At 43.7% G+C, this 23,067-nt stretch overlaps 1 protein-coding gene across 3 annotated transcripts; it reads left to right on the forward strand.

The window, feature by feature from the left end:
- Positions 1 to 2,014: 2,014 nt before the first annotated feature.
- Positions 2,015 to 22,973, forward strand: LOC144152797 (ras association domain-containing protein 1-like). 3 transcript variants are annotated; one of them, XM_077684261.1, is made up of 9 exons: positions 2,015 to 2,324; positions 2,682 to 2,853; positions 3,275 to 3,527; positions 6,004 to 6,113; positions 7,844 to 7,945; positions 11,007 to 11,191; positions 12,514 to 12,626; positions 15,312 to 15,421; positions 17,014 to 22,973. In XM_077684261.1, exons 2-9 carry the CDS (start codon positions 2,683 to 2,685, stop codon positions 17,245 to 17,247), a joined length of 1,278 nt encoding a protein of 425 aa, XP_077540387.1. In that variant the 5' UTR covers positions 2,015 to 2,324; position 2,682; the 3' UTR covers positions 17,248 to 22,973. The 3 variants fall into 3 exon arrangements, with proteins under 3 accessions (XP_077540387.1, XP_077540388.1, XP_077540386.1); XM_077684262.1 differs by having other exon boundaries at positions 2,015 to 2,194; XM_077684260.1 differs by lacking the exon at positions 2,015 to 2,324 and adding an exon at positions 2,331 to 2,528.
- Positions 22,974 to 23,067: the final 94 nt, after the last annotated feature.

The following is a 23,067-nucleotide window of genomic DNA, read 5'->3' on the forward strand; positions in this document are numbered from 1 at the left end:
TATCGTTTTGCATTTAGAAGCAGTGCCATAGCTATGCAGAATTCAGTTGAGCTAAAAACGTTACAAGTGCGCGCGTTTTATCGGCAATCTCTCATAATTTGGGGAATAATTCTTGTTTAATGATTACCTCAAGCTTCGTAGCTGGAAATGATACCTATACAATCCTGCAATTCAACATGAGAGCATCAATGGTGAGCATGCAAAACGATGGCAGCATCAACAGTACGACAAGAGTTAAGTTCTCAGCATTTCAGCCAACACGAGCGAGGTTAGGTTGACTGCGCTCAAGACGAAGCCTTACCCTGGAGCCTGCACATCATTCGCATTCGTCTCGTACACGTCTCAGTACTGTGAGCTGCAGTATTGCGTTTGGATTCGCAATATCCGTGACCTCATCCACTGCCTAATCTTGAAGGCGCGGTTGGGGGTGGGGAAGGAGGATCCGTTACACTGTTTCTCTACCAGATCTGTTGCTCTGCACTATCTACTGCAGCCCCCTTCTCCCGTCTCCCGTCCCGTCTTATCAGGTCACTCTGAATCTGGGGCGGAGTCGTATTGCTCGCCTAGACGACGGGAGCAGTCCTTTTCAAATAAAAGCTCTTTCAACAGTAACGTTTTGTTTGCCAGCAAGCCCTCTCGAGATTTTTTTTTTCTTTTATAAAGTACATTTATAAACCACCTGTGTTTCAGTCACCGATATGTCTGTTGGGTCCGCTTCGCTCCTCACGCAATATTCGAGGCAATTCTCATTAGTAGAAAATGACGACTGTGTGACATAAACCGCACCGAAAATTAAGTTCGCGCAGCTTATCGAGGAAAGGCTCAACCGAAGATTCCAACGCAGAGAAACGTCTGGTGTAACTGATGTGTAAGCAAGGTTGTTGGACTAAATCTCTTCTATAAAAATTGGCTGAAAACGTCGTCGAAAGACGATACTCTTCTGCCGCCCCTGCTACGTAAATGTCTCTCTTCTCTTTCCCGCCAACTTCTCGCGCTCTCGCCTGCCCTCTCGCTATTCCCACGATAAACGGGGTGGAGGTTTGCCCAAGTCAATTTATTTTCCCGCGTTCCACGGCTGGCGTTCTGTCTGTTGAGACCCTACGTTCCCAAGGCTCGAGCGGAAGCCCCCCCTTTTTTTTTGCGTATATTGTTTCCAATGCGTTTTATTTGTTTGCAACCGCAAAAATTGCGCCTACGTCTATTTTCAATTAGAAGAACACTGCATGTACCAATTATGTATTCACGTTTTACGTTTTGCCTCAAATATCGTTAATGTTTTATTTTTGGTGAACGATGTCGAAAAGTTTGAACTACGCTTCCATTTTCAGTTCGGAAATGTTTTGACAAGTGCTGCAGGCGCTGCTTTTGTTTAATTGTTTTTTTTTTTTAAATTGCGATAGTATGCCCTTTGGCATAAAGTCCTAAAGGTACAAGTTGGCACCCGTTTCCCGGAGGAAGCCCAGAAGACAGTGGTGGTGGGGCCCCCGCAGACATAACTGCAGATCGGGGGGGGGGGTCTCCCAGGATGCAGGACTGTGCCGCGAAGGTGTCGGGATCTCGCTGCACTCACAGAAGGGCACATCCATAACAAATATTTAGTGGCGGCGTCTTCGGCAGGAGCCGTACAGCAGGGGCAGTTCGTATCACTGATATCAGTATTGGTTGATAATAAATTTATCTTTTCAGACAGACAGACTTACATACAAACAGACAGACCAAAATTTTCGCGCCCAAGTAGCCCAAGAAAGACTGTCGTCTTTGAAATCCCATTGAAACATGTACGCAGTTACAAAAGCAAAATCAAAAAGCCCGCGTAAACCTACGTGCAGCAAAACACCATAACAAGCAGATGAAGAAGAGACAATGTGCTCGCATTAATTTATTATTTGCACTTTAATGGAAGCATAGTCTGCAGGTTGTGTATTGGGTTCAGACAATGTAGGATAAAATAAAAAATAAATTAGATTCCTCACCTGGCGTTTCATTTTACCCAGGTGGCGCCAGCTGTACGGCGATGCGGTGCGTTTGTTTGGTTCGTGCGGTGCGTAGCGTACGAGCGTAGCAGCGCTGGCGACCGCTTACGTCTCCTCATCTGGCCGCTTTTTTGTGCCGTTTGCTTTTTTCCCCTCTCAAAATGTGGGCTGCTTCAAACGCTTCCTCGTTGGCCACGGACGGGCTGTCCCCGCTGTATCAGGTACGGTTGATAAGATTTCGGAACCCTCTTAAATCTCTCGTGTGAGTTGGTTTACGGTTGCGTTCGTCCACGCTCCGCACGGAACACGCGAGCCTCGCAAAAGTGTCTACCTCTGCATTTGGCGAGCCAGGTAAGGATCGTCTTTCGCGATCGCGGTCGGCGTTGCATCCCCACTTGGAATTGCGCATGGAGCCACGGGAAACCTGATCACGCTTCACGAGCTTTCCAGTTCGCCGCGGCGTCGAGCGCGTTAGCATGTCTTCCTGTGGGCGCGGGCGATCTATCTGGCTGCTGGCACACCGCAGGGATGCTATGCACGGCGAAGCATGGGCCTGTAAGCACTTTCGGCGCCGTGTCACGCACTCTGTGTTTTGCCGTCGGCGGCACGTGGACGAGCTGTTGCTGTGAGAGAGGTCGATCGCTGTTGTAGTGGCTTTCTGTTTCTTCGGTTGATTGCGCTGCGCTTACGAGTGTCTCGTTTACGCAGCATGTCCAGAGCCGAGGGCCAACGAGAACACGCTCCTAAATTTCTGACACCACCTGCAACACCTAAAAGGGTGATCGCATATCAAGAAAAGCTCAAGCAGACCTTCAATCCCAGCTTGTTTCTACAAAATTTCAACTTCCCGATCCCGTTTCGGAGAAAACCGAAACCCAAGGTAAGTTCGTTCGGTGGTAACGTGTTCGAAAATGTTTATTGATATCGGAATTCGTAACAGAAGCTCGAAATCTATTGATATCTCTCATTCGACTTTTATTCAGTAACAGTCACCCGGTCGATCTTCAAATTCCAACTACAATTGCCTTTTGTAAACTACGGAGTCGTGTCGTTGTGTTGTAGATTTATTTCTTTGCGATCGAAATTCTGGGAAAAGTGCCAGAATAAATTTCCAGGAGATACTGTACGGGTCTGTCCTTAGTTTTATTTTGCGAGCTTGTTGTGGTTTCTATTGCAACAGTCCCGCCTGAAAGTGCCCAATGTTTTAACTACTTTTGTACTGTTCTGACTCAATGTTTTGGCTTATTCCTGGAACAGTGCATAAATCATCGATGCCATGCCTGTAAAATGCCCCTTTTCAGCCGAGTGAAGAGTCGTCGGTCTTTCCTACACCTTACAAGACACTGTACCACCCAAGAATTGCCAGGCACCAAGTGTTCCGGAGATCGGAGTTCATTGAACTTGCCAACTTTGGGGTGGTTGAAATTGACCCTGCAGAGAGTGGTGTCGGCCACGACTTTGAAGCTGTGGTGTTCAAAAACCCGACCTGGTGTGATCTGTGCGGTGACTTTGTATGGGGAGCCAGCAGCTTGCAGCAAGGACTTCAGTGTCAAAGTGAGTGTAACTTCTGCATACCAGCAGAGTACCGGTTTCGCTATTTGATTCATGGCTGAATGAAAAATCAGTGCAAGAATGGGTTGGGGCGAGTGCTATGTTTTTCCTTTTGCTGTCCACATGTTTGCGTTGCTATTTGATCCATTCTACATTGATCTTTTATCCATTCTACATTACAAGTGGATGAATTGCTTATCTTGACCATTTCTCAATTTTTTAGCCTAGTACCATACCCTTATGCAAGGAGTTTTCTTTATTACAGTCAAATCTCGATATAACGAATCACACTGGACCACCGGAAATCGTTCATTATTTTGAAATATCGTTGTCATGAAAAAATGGCAGTTACAAGCCAGTGCTCAAACCTAGGAATGAAAATGACGTACGCTAGCGGAAGATGCGTGTGCAGACAGGCAAACTCTCAAAAGGTTGCGCTCACTTCAAAGCTACTTTATTTAAAGAAATCAGTTATTTTCTTACGCGTGCAGCACGCATGTCCGATTAGGAATGCCTCTTCATATTCCACCTTGCACAATACTCGTCGAATATGTCATTGCACCGAGCAATGAAAGTGCAGAATTTGTTCATGTGCACTAAAACATCAGTGTTTCACACGATCTCATTTTCTGTGTTTGGTGAACCACAGTCATGCTCCTTCGCGTCGTCATCGTCACTAAACACGATGAATGCTCTCGCTTCTTCTTTACTGTGTCGGTAGCTGCCTTCATCTTTAGATCTTGCGCAAACTTTGCAGAAGAATCGCCCACAACAAATAAATACAGGCCCGCACACGTGATTAGCGTGAAGAACGACCGACTGGCCACCGTTACCCAACACAACAAGGGAGAAAAGAGGCAAACGTGACTAGGCCTGCAGATTAAACCTCAGCTTTGTGGTAGCGCTAGCTGTTGGCCCTTGACGTGGTGATCATGATAGCTACTGCACTAGGGGAATACACAGAGAAACGGCAATTTCTGTTTCACGCAAGAGTTGCGATGCTGTTGCTTTTAGCCGAATTCATAATACTGATGCTCCTCGACTATAATGGGGAAAATAAATTATGTGCGTTATCCTGAAATGTGCGCTATATTGAAATTTGTAGTTCTGAAATATTTTTATATTGAAAATATAGGCAATCTGGAGGGGATTCTTATTCGTAAATTTGAGAAATTCGTTAATGTGGGGTTCGTACTAACGACATTTGACTATTAGTATTTTGTGTTCTTGAAATCGGAAACACCAAATAAGGGCATAGTGCTTTATTGCGGGAAGGGCTTATAGCATGCAGAAAAAATGTTATTGAGAGCAATGGAAGAAACTGCAAAAAAGTGTCGTGCTTAGAATCGCAAAGCATTACTTAGACAGGCATAAAGATGTTGACTGCTTTTAGACAAACGACCGTACGCCACTCAGGGCTCTTGCATAGCAGTACTATCAGCTTCAAAAGGCTACATTGCCAAATATCAGATTTCTCGTTTGAAAAACTTCAAACAAACTCACATGGATTCTTGGGAAAATGAAAATTGTACGATCGAGAAGCGAAAGGCTTTGTATTTTGCTTTTATATGCTTTGCATGTATTCTGAATTCTGACAAGCCCTGTTATGGGAAGCTGTCCCACCAAAATGTTTGCATGTATTTGCATGTTTTGTTCTGGTCATCTGTTTGGCTTCGTCAAATCGGTCTTGTACATGTGCTACACGAGTGTTTGAAAGGACATTTGGGTCAAATGGCCTTCGAAAGTTCAAATTGGAAGGAGTTCCGTTGATCTACACGACAATTCTCAAAGGCAGTTGAACGTTTCTGCGTACGCCTGCCATGTTGTGGTGTCGCCACTGCTGATATGTTTAGTTCTTGACAAAAAATTAATTTTAGAGTTAAAATGGGCAAAAAGACAATTATTAGTGATCAAATTGATAACAATGTACAAGCATGCACTAAAGATGCACAAATAGCCAGTTTCTTTCTTTTTTCTTTTTTTGCACTGCCGGTGTTAAGAGTACCAAGTTATCGTGTAATCGTAGAGTGAGTGATAGAAAACAAAAACAAGTGAAAAATTACATGAACATCATGCACTTTAAACATGAAGTTTTACTCGTAAATAATTGTTATGTAATTACGGCATGCAGAAACTGCACTCGAGTGTTTGACCGTTCACGTTTCAAAGGCCTTCGAGAACCTTAAAGGTCGTTCATCATGCTCCTTTCACTCAAATGGCATTTCAACCAAAGGCCTTTCAAAAACATCGTGTAGCAGCTCAAAGGTGTCATTTGAATCAAATGACATTCAACTCAAAGGCCTTGGAAACACTCGTGTAGCACGCGTACTTCCTTGCAACTCAATGTCACATTTTCACTTGTCGCTTTTCCGACCGGAAAACTAACCAGTTTTAGTGCTGTGTAGGAAGTGTTTCGAATGAGAAGATGCGTTTTCCCTGGATCTGGATGTGTACACGTGATACGTTTTCTTTCCCCCAGACTGCAATTTTACGTGCCACTTGCGGTGCCGAAGCCTCGTTGCCTTGGATTGTAAGTGCCAGGGAGATATGGAGACCACAAGCTTAAGTGGACAGCAGAAAGAGGAGAATGTGAGTGGTCATAGCTATTCAGATCTGCAGCTTCAAATTTTGTTATTGTGACTTGAGCAATCGCTTTTGTTCACTGTGTGGCATGCACTTGACGAGAAAGCTAGTTGGGTGTACCGAACCTCGGTATCTTAGATGTAATAAGCATTACAGTTCATTCACAGTTACAGTTTAATTGATTCACATGAAATTATTAGTATATAAAGAAATGGTGGATATCTAATGAGTGCTGAAAGTAGACATTACATTAGGTTGTTAATTTTTTTAATAAAAAGTATAAATTGTCTAAAAAGTATAAAAAGTATAAAAAGTCTAATTTGGGAGTCATGGTACTAAAACACGGGGAAGCTTGTTTATACCTTGCGCTAGAACATAACACGTATTAAAAAAACACCATGACACTCGTTTGCTTTCCATTGGAGAGCTTCGTGCTTCAATGACAAGAGACTTTATAGCAAAGCTGTATACCTGTACCCCCCAATTGTTTCATCTCCGTTGACAAAAGCGCCAAGGCGCCAAGAATGCACTGCATGCTTTTCCCCTTCCCAGGTTTTATGTTAATGGAGATGGCCCAGGATTTTTATGTATCCATGTTTTGAATACATAAAAAGGGGCATTTTTATTGGTTGTTTCGTCAATATTCAGTCAACTTTTTTATTTGTGTCTTCCTTTCGGGAGCGGGGAAGGTGTACACAGTGAGTATATGTTATTTCGTAAGGTTTCTTTCGTGATTTCCAATTTTTCTATTTTTGTATCTTTTGGTTATAAAAATTCCATTTGCACAATTATATCCACTTATGTTTTTAAAAATTTCTAATGTGAAAGCTGCCAATTATTTGGGAGCATTTTGGGAGTACTAAAAATTTGCACTAAAATTCATGTATTGGAGCACTTAAAGCAGACGTAGTCATAAATCATTGTTATGCATACTTTATTCAAATGCAGGCAACAAATACGAAATGTGCGTAAGATTTCAAACGTGGTTTGAAATGTACTTTTATGCAGATCTTGGAATGGCAAGCACAAACTCGTTACCCAAAGTGATGTTACAAGCAATCGTATTACTTCTGGTGAACTCATTAAACTTTTGTGTTTGAAATGGGCATTCGAAATGGTTTTGCCACTGGTGCCACCAAGGTTTAATGAGCTGTAAAATTAGTTCCAAGCGGTTGATCAAAAAACCGATTCTCTTATTGCAGTCACCAGGGTTCATAGTACTGGAAAATATAAAGATAACAGTTGTATGACCAACACTGCTTTGTCTATTGTTCCTTCGAAAATGGATAATTATCTCTGATTATCTTGGGAGCTAATTGACTTCTTCAAAAAATAATGCCATATCTGAAATCGGTGGAAGAAAAAGCGTCAAGACTGACAAGTTTTACAGAGTTTACCGAACAATTAAAGGAAGCTGTTTTAAGAGCAGTGTCCCCCTTAACTTGCTTTAGGCATCTGAATGAGTAGAACATTTTTGTAGCCTCTAATTCTTGAGTTTTTCAAGGCTGAGAAAGCAAAACTACATACCTCTTGACATAAAGAGTGGGACGCATTCAGTATGACATGCGTTTTAAGAAGCCATATGTAATAGCTGTGATTTGTGTACCTCTTCTTTGCTTACAGGTAAAAAAAAAGACTTGAAGCACTTTTGTCAGGGCTGATCATACTCTGCTCTCTTTGATCACTTGAAGCAGAAATGATGACAGCACTGTCTGTGCTTTTTCTGACGTGCACAGGGCCGGGTATCGCCGCTCTTTCTCGAGGACCTTCCGAAGGATGAACTGTTATCACGAATTGAATCCTACAACCAACAAGAACCGGGTCTTGACATGGTTTTGGTAAGGAGTTGTACTGGCTGTCCACAAGCTACTCCTTCACGGAATCTTGCAAAAGTTTGTGCTACTAGCAGTCAAAACACACAGAAACAAGAAGAGCACACAAAAGGTTCCCACGTGTTGCTGGGGTGCATTTTCTTTTTGCCTGCTCATTTTACACAAACTGTTAATTGGTTTAGCCCTGAAAATTTGTCCTCATTGAAAGTTTTGTAGAGGGTGTTTATAAACTTAAGACCAAGCATCTCGTCTCGTGGTCATCATCTGTGGTGTCAGTAAGTACAGTAAAAGTTTGTTAATTCGAAACCGGTGGGACCGCGAAAAATTTTCGAATTATCAGATTGTCAAAATATCGAATGAACAACAATAACTCAAAATTTACCCAGCATGGTGTGCCTTTATTTGCAAAAGAAGTTTGTAATCTTTTTCTGTTTTTTTGAGCGAGTTTAAGCGGTGACAATAGCTTTTAATAGCTGCCAGATGCTCTGTGGCTCACACACCGTGTGAAATCTGCTCACAAAAGTCCACCAGCACGAACAAGGCTTCTGCGGCTTCTTTTACCATGCATTTCGGTGGTTGGAGCAGTTGGTCACAATCATCACCTTCCGATGAATTGTCATTGTCGGCACCTATCACGTCCTGAATTACTTCTTCCTGACAAAACGATGATACATGCCGAAACAAGATGCTGAAGACAGGGATAGTATCTGCGACACGACTGTGCAAAGGCAACAAAGCACACAGGCTTCGACCACTGCAGCCGCCATGAACCTTGGATAGCTTAACCCTTTATGTGGGGCGGCAGCTTGTGCCACCTAGCCTATACATCTAACCATTTTGGATGATGGCCGATGGCCATGCAGTTGGCCTATGGGGCATTTCTTTTTTTTCCCCAGCTGTACAGCAGCGTTGCTCTTGTAAGTGCTTTTTTTTTTCTTTTTTTGCTATCTTTACATTGACTGAGCAAGCTTGCAGGCTGCAATGCTAGGTCGAATTAACCGATGTGCACTAAAAGTTTGCCAAATTAACAAGAGTTCCACTCCGTGGACTCCTGTATATAATTGTAGGGACCATGTGTGTAGGTCGAATTAACCGGTTTTCTAAATTAACAGGGGTCAAATTTACGAGCTTTAACTGTAGTTGCTAACTGAGGTCTTGCTGGGGGTGCATGAAATTGTAAAAACAAATTGGCAGGTGTTTGGCTTGTTACAGTGCCTTGAATGCAAAGGTGCCTTGTGCAGCTGCAGCAGTTGTGTATTGTAATGAAAAGCCCGAAGGTGTGAAAGTAAGTTTGATCGCCTCATGCATTTTTTCGCTCTCTGATTTGTGACATCAAAGATTGTGAATGGGGAATCGGCATTCGTGTAATTTCACTGGGCCCTGTATACAGAAACCCAACTTTACTTCTGCCCCCAACACTTTTAAGCACATTAACACGTTTCGAGGGGGAAACTTATTCTTAAAGCACTGCTTTCCACAAGATTATCAGTCCAGAAAGTAAGCCCTCGTTAATTGGGGCCATGCAGACAAAACGCAAGTTTGGTTCTTTCGAAAGATTGCTTCATTAGAATTATACTGACACCACCTTCAACGTAAACTTTGCTCAAATTAGCTTTATTATTAGGGGAAAAGGGAATGGCCATGCGATTCACTAGCTCATTTCCCGCAGCAGAATCGATGATGTAATATGCACAGCTGTGCAATTGGTTCAGGCCGGCAAAAGCAAACGCAGGTTAGGCAGGGCTTATAAGCTTGCAGGACAAGATATGTTCGCTTAAATGTAATGCACATTTATGTTATAGCGGTAAGAATAGTGGGGTAAACAATGGAAGTCACGAAAGTACACATAAACATAGAAGCGCCAGTGCGTACTGCTGTTGGTACTCCGCGCACCATGCTTGTTATAGCTGCACAGCAGTGCGGCACTTTCGGGTTGGGGCCGATTGGAGTAAGCGACATTTTCTTATGTGACCCTGTTTGTCGAGCATACCCAATGTTTCACGATACGATTACTTCCAACCGTTGCAAAAACAAAAACAAACCAGGTGCAAATACAGTCAGAAACAAAGCAAGGCTGGACAGCGGTCCTGTGCAGTATGGTGGCACCATCTTGGAGGATTGACAGTAAACAAGGTATTATGAATTCCGCTGAATACTAAACAGCGCACTGACGTTTGCTTGAAGACCTGTCCTTGTTATGTCATCGCAAACATCACGAAACACAATTTGGCGGGAGAATCGATATTTTAACATAAATTGATTAATTTCTCAGTAAATAATGCATCGTTTGCTGCCAGACAACAATGGGGACACTATAAAACACCAAATCTATCGAATAAAACAAACTTGTATTTTGTCTGCGTGGGCCCTTTTAGGTAACTCCCAACCTGCCTTTAGCATTATTTCTCTCCATGAACACTGCAGACTGCAGTGGATGTTGAGTCTGTAGGGAAGTAAAATTTTTTATGTCAGAAAGCACAAAGGAACATGAAGTGACACAATGCACAACCAAAACAGCGTGAAATGGCACCATATCAGCTGCTCTGGTGCCGCTGTCAAGGTTTTCTAAAGCTATCCCTATCGTAGGTGGCTTTCAATTTTCTTTTTTTATGTGCTAAGTTAGCGACCCTACTTTGCTTTAGTCTATTCATGGATTGTTCCATCTAAAGGTGTGGTTGAGTGACTTCAAGTGTCCAGTGTTTTAAGAATTCAGAGGCCTGGTGAATAATGATGGTGAATAAACTTTATTTGAGTCGAGGTGCTGATGTTAACGCACCCGCCTGGTAGGAGGCTTCCTTAGTCCGGGATGCCTTGGACTATGCTTTCCATTTGTGCCCTTTCCATCAAACGTTGCTGTTGTGAGAGTTCAGAGCTGGTCAGCAGCTCCACTCACTGCTCATAAGTAGGGTTGGGGTTAGAGAGGCCTGGGAAAAAAAAAAAGGAAAAAGAAAGAAAAGAACTAAGCATGGTGTGAAACCCTGATGTAGGTGAAAGCAAGGCAGGCATCGCCTTCATTAAACCTTTCTGTTTTTCATACTGTTGACCTTTCTGTCGCATATGACTGCAGCAAGAAGACGGCTCTGTGCGTGGCTTTGTGCGGGTCCGCATGAACCTTATGCGCCCCATCAACGTGGTGGCGGGAACGAGGCCTCCGTCCATCTACAACATCCTCAAGGATGAGGACAGCGACCGGAAGACGCTCACCTCTTTCTACCTGCCCAGGGACACCATCAAGGCCCTGCACATTACTAGGCAAGTCCCTACCATAACATACCACACGAGGCTCCAATACCGTAGTGCTTCCTGAAGCTCCTAAAGAATGCAGGCCTTCAGTCATGTGGAACACTGGGCTGGTGAAGCCTGTAGCGTTGACGGAAAGAGCTGGGTCGACGAAGTTAAAATAGTTTTGTAATTGTATGCAGAGATACTGCTGTGCACTGCGAAATAATAAGGCAATGCATAAGTGCAAGTGTGGAATGGAGCAGCGCCCCTCCTTTTTACACAGTTTGTAATTACAGACTAATCTTTCTACTGTTATGCAAAGGTGCAAAAGTAGTTGGCAGTAGCCTTCTGGCACAAACAGCTCTGTGTTTGTGCCTTCTTTCTTTGTCTCGTGCTGTTTGCACTGTTACTAGGGGTGCAACTTAGTGCGAGAAACCTTCGCACAACATACTGCCTGTGGGCTTTTATGCCAGAAAATGGAAATGTGTACAGCCGTTCCAGTAGCCGCCGTAGGGAAGTGGGGAGAAAGTTTAGGAAGGAGTCCGTGGTGAATCTTGAGCTTGATAACTGAAGGACTCCAGTGACTCTTGATAGTCGTTTTAAGTGCAGAGCACTTTAGGGGCTCGCCTTGGCGTCGTAGCTCGCCCCAAGGCGTAGCATCGTCACGGCGTCCCACACAAGCTTCGAAAAACAAGCGGTTTATATAGTCATAACCGCTCAAAACTCGTGAACCGCTGGCACTTGTCATACGTCTCCCCGTTGTTTAGCGCAAACAAAACTGCAGGTACAATTGAGGCTAAATACATGTAATTAACCGGCAGCTCCTGGGTTAATTTAGTTAGCGATGCTCATTGGGTTGTTTTTTATGATAGTAAGCGGGAAGAAATGAAAAAAGGGGGGAAAAATGAAAAAAGGGGGAAGAAATGAAAAAAAAAAAGATAGACAAACACGAAGTTTTCGTAAAGAATTATTTGATAATTATCGCTAGGCTTTTGCCATCAAAGCATGTGGGCAGACTGGAGTGCCTTGACAAATTTTTTGGTACTATTTGTGTTATTTTATTTGTGTAACCACATTAAGACAATCTCATGTAAATGGTTTTGTTGTCTTTTTTCTTCGTTTTGTATTTTCTTTTTTTTTTATCCTTACCATTTATGCGGTAGTAGTAGTTTTCGCCGGCTTGTTATGTTTCCTACAAATTGATACTTTCTATATCTACCCCCGAACCCACTCTGGTGAATTTGTGGTTTCAAAAATAGAGCAAATGGAACAAAGGGGCAGTAGAGAGGTTCCTATTTTGGGTGTGTTTGTCGCGCTGTTCTTACCAAAGTCATCTGTGCCTGACTTTGCAGTGAATATACCGTGCGGGAGCTGATTGTGGCCCTTCTAAAAAAGTTCAAAGTAGCTGACAATCCTAGGAAATTTGCACTCTATGAGAGCTGTGTCGACGAGAATACCGGCGAAGGTGAGTTTTTTTTATACCATATTTACTCGATTCTAAGCGCCCACTTTTTTCCACGATTGTGATGCGAATCCAAACAGGCGGTTAGATTCGAAAAGCCTAAATTACCCCCTTCTCTCCCTTGCCGCCTTTTTTTTTTTCGTGGCTGTATTTCGACGAAACGGGCGCGAGGAATAATGATTCGTTTGGCAAACATTCAAAAGAAAAATAGGTACAGACACTGAACCCACCGCTTATGTCTGATACTCAGCCACCCTCACCATACCATATGAGTCCATTGTGCCACGTGGGCTGCTGCTCTCAGTATCCCCCAGCAGGTCTTCTTCTGTTCCATTTGAAGTGGCTTGTAATTTAAAACATCATAAATAACTTGGCCACAACGTCAACTCGGCCCCATTCCCACGTGGTCTGAAATCGACCACGCAATGGTTGCTTAGAAAAGGGGGTGCAAACATTTTTCCAAATATTTTTCCCGAAAGTTGGGGAAGGTGCTTAGTATTTGGGGGTGCTTACAAACGCAAAAATAGGTTCCGTCTTTTATTCCTTCTTTTATTATTCTTTTATTCCTTCTTTTGTTTTTGTTTTCTTCTACATGAACTTACAAGAGTAACGGTGTACTAGTTAATGTGAACGGGCAAATGAAGTGACTCCCTTCTTTCATTTATTAAGGTGAAAGCTTTAAGTCCCCCATCCTGAGAAAAAGCGCCGTTGTTGTTGTTGCTGTCCAGTGAAGAAAACAGCCACTGTTGAAAATTAAACTTAACATGATCCGTTGGATTTGAACCTGAGTCCGCACAGTAGCAGCTCCGTGCTGTACCAACTGTGTTGTCAGCGTAGAACAAGAGTTATCATTGTCCTTTTTCCTTTCTTTGTGGCACATGCACGCTTGGGTCATTAGCCCGGATTCGGGAGCTTTGAAAGGCAAATGTGCTCGCTTCACGAAAGTCACAAAATTATGAGTCAGAAATGTAAAAAGTTGTAGAATAGTGCGTGCTGCATCACAAGTGAATGTGATGGCACGCGAGTAGAACAGGCACACACTACGCGCACAGAACTCTGATTCTAGGGTGGCTGGCACGAGCCAGTCTGCTTGCTGATGTAATTTGTCAGAAGACAAAGAAAATGAAAGCAAAGAGAAAGATACAAATACAATGTAGCAGTGAAAAAATTGTTAATAAGTACGATCGCCACGCTTTTGCCTTCAAAGCTCGCAAGGCGACTTAAAAGGACACTGAAGGCAAGCAGCAGGTTGATTTCAAACAAAGTGACCTTCCCATGGCCACTTTAGTGTTGATTTGGTGCCGAAAGATGCCTTAATTGGTGGAAAACCGCTAATAAACCACTTTATCAAACGTGACGCAAATAGCGACTGCAGTTGCTGTTTGCATCATGATAAACTGGAAGTGAGTGAGGCAACGATGATGTATGCAAGTGCAAGTGAGGCAGCGGTGACGTATAGTGGTACAGAATGAACCAAATACAATGCTACCTCCTACCGAGCAGTTTGGTCAGTTTCAGTCAAATCAGTCGTGCTTTCCCAAAATCCCATGCCCTCCGCAGCTCTGCACCTCTTAACAAAATGTTCCTGCATGGTACCCGTGATCAGTATTGACTGTTTGTGCAAGGCTTGAACCATAGCGAAGCTGGAGGATTTCTTTCTATGTAAGCACTGAAGGAAACACTACCACGCATCGCATTAGGTTTTAAATTGTTTATTTACATGTTTCGTCATCGCTTTTCACTGTTAGTGGTAGTCATCATCATATCCATCTATATCATCATCTTCCTCATGCATGACTGGTGGGCCCAGATAGTTTTGTCTGCAGTCTTTCACATTTCTCCCAAAGTGGAACGTGTCAGCACGCGCTACAACTGGTGGCAACCATCTTCGTGAACTGGGTGTCTGTAGTGCGAAGCTGTCTTGTGCTCCCCTCTTGAGGCGTGCACGCACATGAACTGTTTTTTTGGTATGTTTTTGCGAGTGCCACGTGTGAGCCTGGACTATGACTGGCACTGCTCGTAAAACGCGTGCACACAGTCGCGGTAAACGGGGAGAATAACTATGACTGAGTTTTTTGATGGCGCTGCAGACATTACGGCCAACAACAACAGCTCCGCCGTTAACACATATTGTCCTTTTGAGGCCCCGCGAATGTTGACGTCGACTCAACCATTTGTGCATAGCTGGCACACTTCCGCGAAAAGTGGTATCACCGCCCCAAGTATGGACAAGTAGCGCCATCCAGCGGCAGCCACGAAAGGTGTTGTGCACGTCAGATGATTTAAGCACTTCCAGTGCAAGTTGCGTGGTATAGCCAGTGGCGGTGGCACCCATCTTCACATTATCGCTATTTTCTACCTTATTTTAAAAAATGCTACGTGCAAAAGTGTATAGTTTTTTTTTCTCGGTGAGCTAATCTATCGACCTAAAGCAACTTGTATTTTGACCTTAATGTCCTTTTAAGTGCCCTGAGAAGTTTTTCTCGATAAGCATGTGGTCAGCATTAAAGCTATTATTTCTAATTTGTTTATGCTTACTATTGCCGAGTTTAAAGCGATCGAGGTGGCTGCATCGGCAAGCTCATTAAAGCAGAAGTTTTCAGGATCTTATGGAGCTCCAATGAGCTGCTATATATCCTGTGTATTTGTGTTGCAGAAAGTTTGATTCTGTTCTCTTCCTTGCTGTAGTGAATCTTCGGAAGCTCCCAGACACAGACAAACCTCTTTGGCTTGCACTAGACTGGAACAGCCGTACGAGGCAATTTGTACTTCAAGAGAATGACAACAGTGATATAGAGGTGAGAGGTTCTGTGCTGCTTTTGATTTTCTGCCTCTCTCTCTATCTCTATCTATCCATCCCTGACCTTAGCTCCACCACCCTCCTGCTCCTTTGATATACAGCAAATTTATCGCAGCAGTATTAAAGGTGTACTAAATGAACTGAGTCTAATGCTGGCTCAAGAAGTCTGAAAATTTTGGAGATATTCAAATGCGAAGTGCAGTGTTTATAAAGCTACATTGTGATTGCAACATTGACATTCCAGTCGTCCCTTTTGTGAGCCGAACAAAAGAAAGCATCTAGGTATTGCAAAAATAATGAAACTAAATATTTTGTCAGCTCAGATAGTAGCAAGACAGAAAGTTTCATATACTAGTTAATTTCATCTCTGGGTTTGAGAATGTAAATTCGATCCTATTAATATTTGCTTGTCTTAGAAACAGTGTTTAAAAGTACACCAGGAGAGAAGGTGGTACACAAATGGCACAGTGTTTGTGCACAATTCTTCCCTGGGCTGTTTCATAGCGTTAACCTGTGGAAGGAGTATACCAGTGGCACAAAGCTTCATGAAGAGGAGGAGGAGGAGGACTCTGGAAGGAAAATAAGAAAAAGGCAATGCCAATCTCAAAGGCACTGCCTTCTACAGTCCAACCCCGCAATAACAAAACCGCCGGGGAAAGCCGAAAAATTCGCTTTTGCGGGAATTTTATTTCTCTGAGAATGAAACATGAACGACAGGGAAATCGGTCACAAACCGAAAATTTATTTTCTAAAGTTGGTTATATTACTTTGTGACCCTTACCTTGTAGCCAACCCCGCAGCTTAGCTCTCACAGTACAAGTTGTTCATTGCTAGTCGTTGTGTGCACCTAAGAACGGTGGTATCGCGTCAAATGCATCCAAAACATTCCACTGGTTCACCTTCTCGGCATGTTTTTCTCCCTCACCCTCGGCACCGAGTATGTCCAATCATGCAAGCGAAGCCTGCAGCTTCTTCTATTGACGAACTTTGCCAGACAGTGACACCTCGTTGCTCCAATGCTGTTTACAAATCTGTGTCAGCACCGCTTTGTTGGCGTCCAGAAATGCCACAGCTGTCACTGTTTTGTTTTGAGCATGTGCGCAACTAAAAAGTGGCGGGCGTTCTTGCTTTTAAAAATGGTTGAGTGAGCTGCAGGCGGTTCCAAACTCGTCCGTGCTATTTTTTTCCCTTTATACTCCCTTCCTTCACTTGGACCCCTGACTTGGGCAATGATGGCTGCCTTATCTTGTAGCAATAATGGCGCTACAGCCCATTATAGGGAATAACTGCTCTGCACTTCCGAGAGCTTTCACATTGAGTGGAACGGCTTTAATTTTTTTCTTGGATGTCTCGGTTACTTCTATGAAGTTTGTGCTAAACATAGTGCCATTGTTTTGAGGGCAAATCCGTCTTTAATAGACTAAACTTGTATTTTCTCTTCTTGGCCCCCTTAAAAGTCACAAAAACAGAAATACAGTAGACTATTTTGGCCACTTATACACTTTGTTTGTGTTTGCAAGAGGTGAAATTCCGTGTTCATCTATTCCCATTTATTTGCTCATTGTTTCTGTCTGTCGCTTGGGTCGGCAGTGGGAAGACTTTGCACTGCCGGAGCTGCAGAACTTCCTGAAGATCCTGGATCTCGAAGAAGAGGAGTACCTGACCCAGCTGAAGCTCAAGTATGACCTTGTGCGCTCCAAAATTCAGGAGGCGATGGACTCGTTCACGAAACGCGAACCTCAAACTCCCAGCGACGATGGGAGCCCAGCACCCAACACTGGAGCACCACCAGACCAGGCTGAGAGCACCACGTCGGGTTCTTGATCTTCAATTTTGTGGGCACCTGCACAGCGTTCTCATGCGCAGCGGGCCACTGGGCATCTACCACACTCGCACTCTTCCTAAGGCCGAAATATTTTCATCTGAACAGTTTTTGGGCCGTGGACTAGGGCCAGGGTTAATTACTTTGAAGAAATTGAGCTCAGGACCTATGTGCCGAACTTCTTTCATCTTAACAGTTTTTGGGCTGTGGACTAGGGCCGGGATTAGTCACTTTGAAGAAGTTGAGCTCAGGACCTATGTGCCGAACTCATTCGCTCCTAGTCTATGCCTTTTGCTGTGAGCACCCTACATGCTGAAATGTAAGTGCTGATAAGTGCTGTAAGTCTTTGTCAACATTTTCTAGGCCAAACCGGAAACGCGCAGGCCGCAAAAAATACAGTGTACAAGCTTACGTATTGAGCGAGGTTGAAACTTTTTATGCCGGAAAGCTAAAAAAAAAACACCTTTCTTTCTTGCTGTCATAAAATATTTTTGTCGCATTCAAAGGTAAAGCTTAGTCTTTGAATTCTCTGCGGTACAGTAGGCTTAGGATTGGCCTAGAAAATTCTGAGAAAGGGTGTACATCCAATGGAGAACCTGTTAGTGGTTTTCACTCGTGCATTTACCGCATTCACCGGCATTGAAAGTGAAAATCGGACGAAATGTCTGCGCACTTCAAACTAGCGCCACAACTTGTGCATGTGTAGCACCAACCTCAAGAACCAACCTTGCTGTGACTGTTTCATCTCTGCTTTGGTGTTGCTGATTGTTAAACTAGAGCAGAAAGGGGTAGAGCACCAACAGCTTACATACAGGCTGTGCAACACTACCGCTATTGTGATAAAGAAGACAAAATGTGCTTCGGCAGTGCCAAATTCAGCTGTGGTATGCGGAGGGTATGCGCAGTTGCCACCTTATCAAATTCATTTTGTGCCAGCTTTCCTCCCTGTCTTATTTCTTCGTAAAACGCTTGTTAAAAATCATAGCTGATATTGCTCTCCGCTTCTCCTACTATTACACAGGGTGTTATAGGTACACTTTGTTTTATAAACAACAAATCAGCTACTCAAGTATCAGAATGGATACTAAGACAAATGGAGACAAGTGGCACGAATGAGGGCATTTAAAAATCTCTGGGAGAGGCTTTTTTCCTGCAATCAGACAAGGCTAAGGATTATGATGGTGATGGTGGTGTATTATACCGATTATTGCACTGTTATGGTGTGTCATAGAAACACTTGTTTAACAGCCGCTAAAGTGTAAAAAGGAGTTGGCCTGTATTGGTAGAGTACTGCGCTGAAAATACCAGTCCGAGGAGCAGATCTTGTTTGATAATGCAGTGAATTCCAAAACCATACAAGTTGGTAGGGCCCTCTTATTTAAATTTGTCCACACTCGGGATTTGTCACGAATTAATGCTAGAAAGTAGAAAAAGAGTTACTAGAACATAGTGTTTATATGTGTTTCTTTTTAAGTGCAGTTGGATAAGAGCCTGGAATTGTAAAACAGTTGGATCTGGGATTTGTGTTATATGATGCACCTTTTCAAGAAGTCAGGCTGCGGCATGCAAATGTTAACTGAAGGGGTTTTCTCACTGCACCTCTTGGTTTGGTGTGAGTTTCTGTTTAGCACACAGCTACACTCTGTATGATTTGTGGGGGTGGATACGCAAACTACCACTACTTCTTGTTTTTGTGTTGTTAAGGTTTAACGCGCCAACGCAACGCAGGCGATAAGGCGCGCCATAGTGGAGGGCTCCGGATTAATTTTGACCGCCTGGGGATCTTTAAAGTGCGCCGAAATCTTGTACACACGGGCGTTTTTGCTTTTCGCCTTCATTAGAAAAGCGGCTGCCACAGCCGGGAATCGAAAACGCGTCCTCGTGATCAGCAACACAATGCCTTAGCCACTGAGCCACCGCGGCGGGTTCTACTTCTTGTTGCCGATGGCGAAAGTGCAACATTTGTACAGCAGGTTGTTGGCTTTATCTGCACCATGGGAACCAGTTCGTACATCCCAGTTTCTGTGGTTTCTCTTAGGTGGCCCACAAGGTGGCAGAAACTCTTTTGCGTTGTTCTGTTCTTGCCCAATGTGGTCGTGGAGCCCTAAAGGAGTGCTCCAGGAGGTCTCCATTGTTCTATTGCTTAGAAGTCTGCTCCAGCTGCAGCCTGCAATGGTTTAATGCAAGTGCAATAGTGTCAATTTGGCTTGGTGTCTATGTAAGAGTTGATAGACATTGCGGAAAGCCCACCTTCACGTTTTTTGTGCGTCTACCTCCCATGTTGCTTCATTTGAATATCAGGCCATCGTATTTTGAAGTAAAGCTGAGCTTGTGAAAGGGGGAGGACAAAGCAGATGCTCTCTTCAAGAGACTTGTGCCATAGCCTTTTGCACAAACCAGTAATCATATAGGCGACTAGTCTTTTAGATGCCACGCATCTCATTCACCCGCCTTGTCCCTGCATCCGGCGTCGACGTCGTCGGCATCCACCCCTCCCCCATTCTCCTCGCCACGCCAGCTTCGCTCTCCGCCGCTCACCCCCTGTCCTCTCCGATAGCGAACACTCTCTCGCAAGGGGCATTGGATTGGATTCAATTGGATTCGATTGGCTTGGATTTGGATTGGATTGGATTAAAGTGGATTGTGTGGGATTGCGTTGTGTCATAGCCGCGGCAGACGCACTGGCGCCGGCGCGTCCCCTCACCGTTATGCGCGCTATAAAACGCGGTGCCTGCGCCGCTCCATCGTTCCAGCGCCGTTCCTCCGCTGTCCAACGCTGCAACGTGAACCCCCTATGCGCCGCATCTACACAGGGGTTCCCGCGAGGGGAGGTGGGAGTTTTGTTCTTCTAATGAGATCATTGTTTGCGCCAGTCTGTAAACGCGAGTCCAGAACATCGATCAAGAGGACTATTCCCCTTCACATTTGTTTGGTGGAAAAACCGTGCACAACAGTAGTAAGCTCTGAACTGAAGTTTATGCTAGTGCTGTTGCTAGGCTATTGCAGCGCTCTTGCAATTTCAAGTACTCCAGGACTGCCCCAAAGTGAAACAATTTATTTTAGAGGTGAAGCACCTTAGGGGCTCAGGCTGTCGGCGTCTCCTGTCGTCGGCGTCTCATGTCATCACGTTAAATGAAGTTGTCAAATGATGGTCAAATAACAAGTGTATAATGGAAAAAAACCAGTTCAAAATAAACTAACATGATTTAAACTAATTTAAAATCGAGGAATGATCAGGGTTTAATTGCATTAATAACAGAAACTTGTTAAATTTTGTCTTGAAATTGGTTTCAAATGCCAGGTTTTCTCCTGTAAAGCATATTTTGTAGCATGTTGCGGTGTGTGACACGAAGACCAGTTACGGCCAGTCTGTCTTTAATTTAATTGCTTAAATCTGGTTCAACGCAAGAGAGGGCGCCACTACCTCAGCAAGCGTGCGATTGCTCTTCCCACCGGCGCTTCTCCGGTGCCCAATCAGCGCACTCCGTGTGTCAAGAGGGAGACCTACAATCTTTGAATACACTTCTACACTGCATGCTTCGCTCCTCCTCAGGTTCCACGTTAGTGGAGGTGGCCAGGGATTATTTTGCTCTGTGGCAAGGCTTAGCCAGCAGTTTCAATGGCCAAGTGGTAAATGCTGCAATCGTAACAAACTTGCATTCAGTTTTGTGTCGCTTGTTGCACGAAGTGTAGGCTTTGTTGCTTGACTAAGCTCATTTGACACAGGTGGTTTGCACCATTCATGCTCTGTTCAACTTTTTGCCATGTGCATCTCCCCTGTGATTTTCCTGTAGGGCGTTGTGTGAGTGGCTGGTTAGCACTGTTTAAGAACACATGTTTGCCTAGGTTACTGGCAATAACAGTGCCCCTTATCCTGCTCCTGCATGCCTTTTAGAAAAACACAAAGCTTCAGTGCCAGCCCAAGCTTGTCATTGTCGACTGCCAGTGTGGGTGGCCGAATGCACAAAGCTGTGTTATGGGGCAAACAGACCTACATGCCTTCTGGGGAATAACATTGCAGTTGTTTTAGAGCCTAGTGCACTGTAATGGGAGCTTAGCGCATCAGTCACTGCACAGCAGCTTACTCAAAAAAGCACTAAAGTATAAAAATAAGCTGGCTCATATTGGTAGATTACAGTGCTGTGAATACATTGTGATGCTCGCAGCGGCAGCAGTCTAGTAACAGAGAAAATTCTAAAAGCTGCAAAATGGGTATTGTCACCTTATATATATTCTCGCACTATGATTTGTTACATTACGAATCACGAACGGTAAAACAAAGTTGGCAGAGATCATTTAAGTGTAGTTATGATAGCGACGTGGGGACTTGTAAATGTAAAATAACTGCAACTTCCACAGGCAGTAAGCCATGTTTCATTTTCAAGTTTCTTTCTTGGAGGAAAGGTGGTAAAATTTCTAATGCATGCATCGACGTTGCGAAATAATCTACGGGTAACAGGTAAGAGGAATGAGATTTATTTATTAATTTATTGCTAAACAAGGTGCAACCTCTACGAAATATGAACGCACTGCAAAAGGTGTCCCTTTAGATGGCAGGCAAGCATGGTGCATCGAAGATGCATCAACACACAGGGTGGGTGTTTCATGCACTAAAGGAAAAACTGGAATAATTTCTATGGTGTTCTTTGGTGCAGTTATTCACCGGAGAATTTTTAACATGGGGCTGAGGAATAGTTGAACAAGCTGGTTGTATGCTACACTGCGGCCCCCAGTGTCAGGGCTGGGCCTGCAATATCAAGTGCCACATAGCATGGCACCAAAGCATGGGCGGAAGTAAGTTTCAACTTGGTATAGGTCAGCCGCTGTGAGTAAGGCTTACCGAGCATGTGCAATATTGCTTGACCTGCAGAAGTTTTGCGCACTGTTGGCTGCACTTGCACTTCATTATAGCAAAACATTGTTGGCCAACAACTGCATTTCCTTTCCACCTCACTGGCATTTACTTGCACTACTTTCTGTGTCCTTATATTTTAATTTCTTTCATGCATAAGTGCTCTGCATTGAATCCTAGTAATTTACCCCCATATGACATCCGAAATGAATCGTTGTCCTGCATTGTGTTCTTGGTCCGCATTTTACACGAACTGCGCAGTGAACTAGTAGCTCTGGATCTGCACTCTAAGCTTAGTGGCTTCCCAGGTTTCTGTGATGGCATTTGTCCATTCTAGTCAAAATGCTGTATCCCATATTTTCTGTCTTATAACCCTGGTTATTTGTCACTGGCATCTCCTGAAGTCATTTCATCCCTTGTGTGAAAATTTTGTCCAATTATGTTGTTGTTGTTTTTGTTGAAGGGGTTGGGCAGCGTGTATTTTGTGCCTGCACTGTTTAGCATGCTATTTGCGGCATGGTAGGTTTGTATTTTAATGCGGCCACATAGCAGACATGCGACGTTGTGCAGTTGCTCTTACCGGGTGATCTGTTTAGATGAGAAATGTGGCTTGCCTTATACTTGTGGTTCTGGGTAGTATATGTTTATTTTCTGGGTTTGAGGTGCATTTGTGAAGTGGTTTGATTTTTTTTTTCTTCTTTATAAAACATGTACAAATCGTGGTGATAGAGGGGGTCAGAATATTTAGAATTTCAAGTTCGTCGTCTTTTAATATGTGGAAAATATAAGTTAAAGACATTATATGCCTTTCTTTTTTGAAGGGTTGAATTGTTTGTTATATAGTGACGTAAGCAATAAACAATCTCTATGCACTTGTCCCTTGTTTTGTTATAACCAATTAGCATGTTTAGTGAAAATGTTTTACTGAAAACTTGCGCACGTGGTGGTCATTACAATTTTTATTGAACAT

The sequence above is a fragment of the Haemaphysalis longicornis genome, unplaced genomic scaffold (genome assembly GCF_048455015.1).
Source record: "Haemaphysalis longicornis isolate Haplotype H1 unplaced genomic scaffold, Haemaphysalis longicornis Haplotype H1 scaffold_9, whole genome shotgun sequence".
NCBI lineage: Eukaryota > Metazoa > Arthropoda > Arachnida > Ixodida > Ixodidae > Haemaphysalis > Haemaphysalis longicornis.

What these genes read in the sequence shown, in the direction of transcription:
- LOC144152797 (XM_077684260.1), top strand. An exon ending in GGAGAAAACCGAAACCCAAG is followed by an intron (nt 2,854 to 3,274) that starts GTAAGTTCGTTC and finishes GCCCCTTTTCAG; the next exon opens with CCGAGTGAAGAGTCGTCGGT. An exon ending in CGACGAGAATACCGGCGAAG is followed by an intron (nt 12,627 to 15,311) that starts GTGAGTTTTTTT and finishes TCCTTGCTGTAG; the next exon opens with TGAATCTTCGGAAGCTCCCA.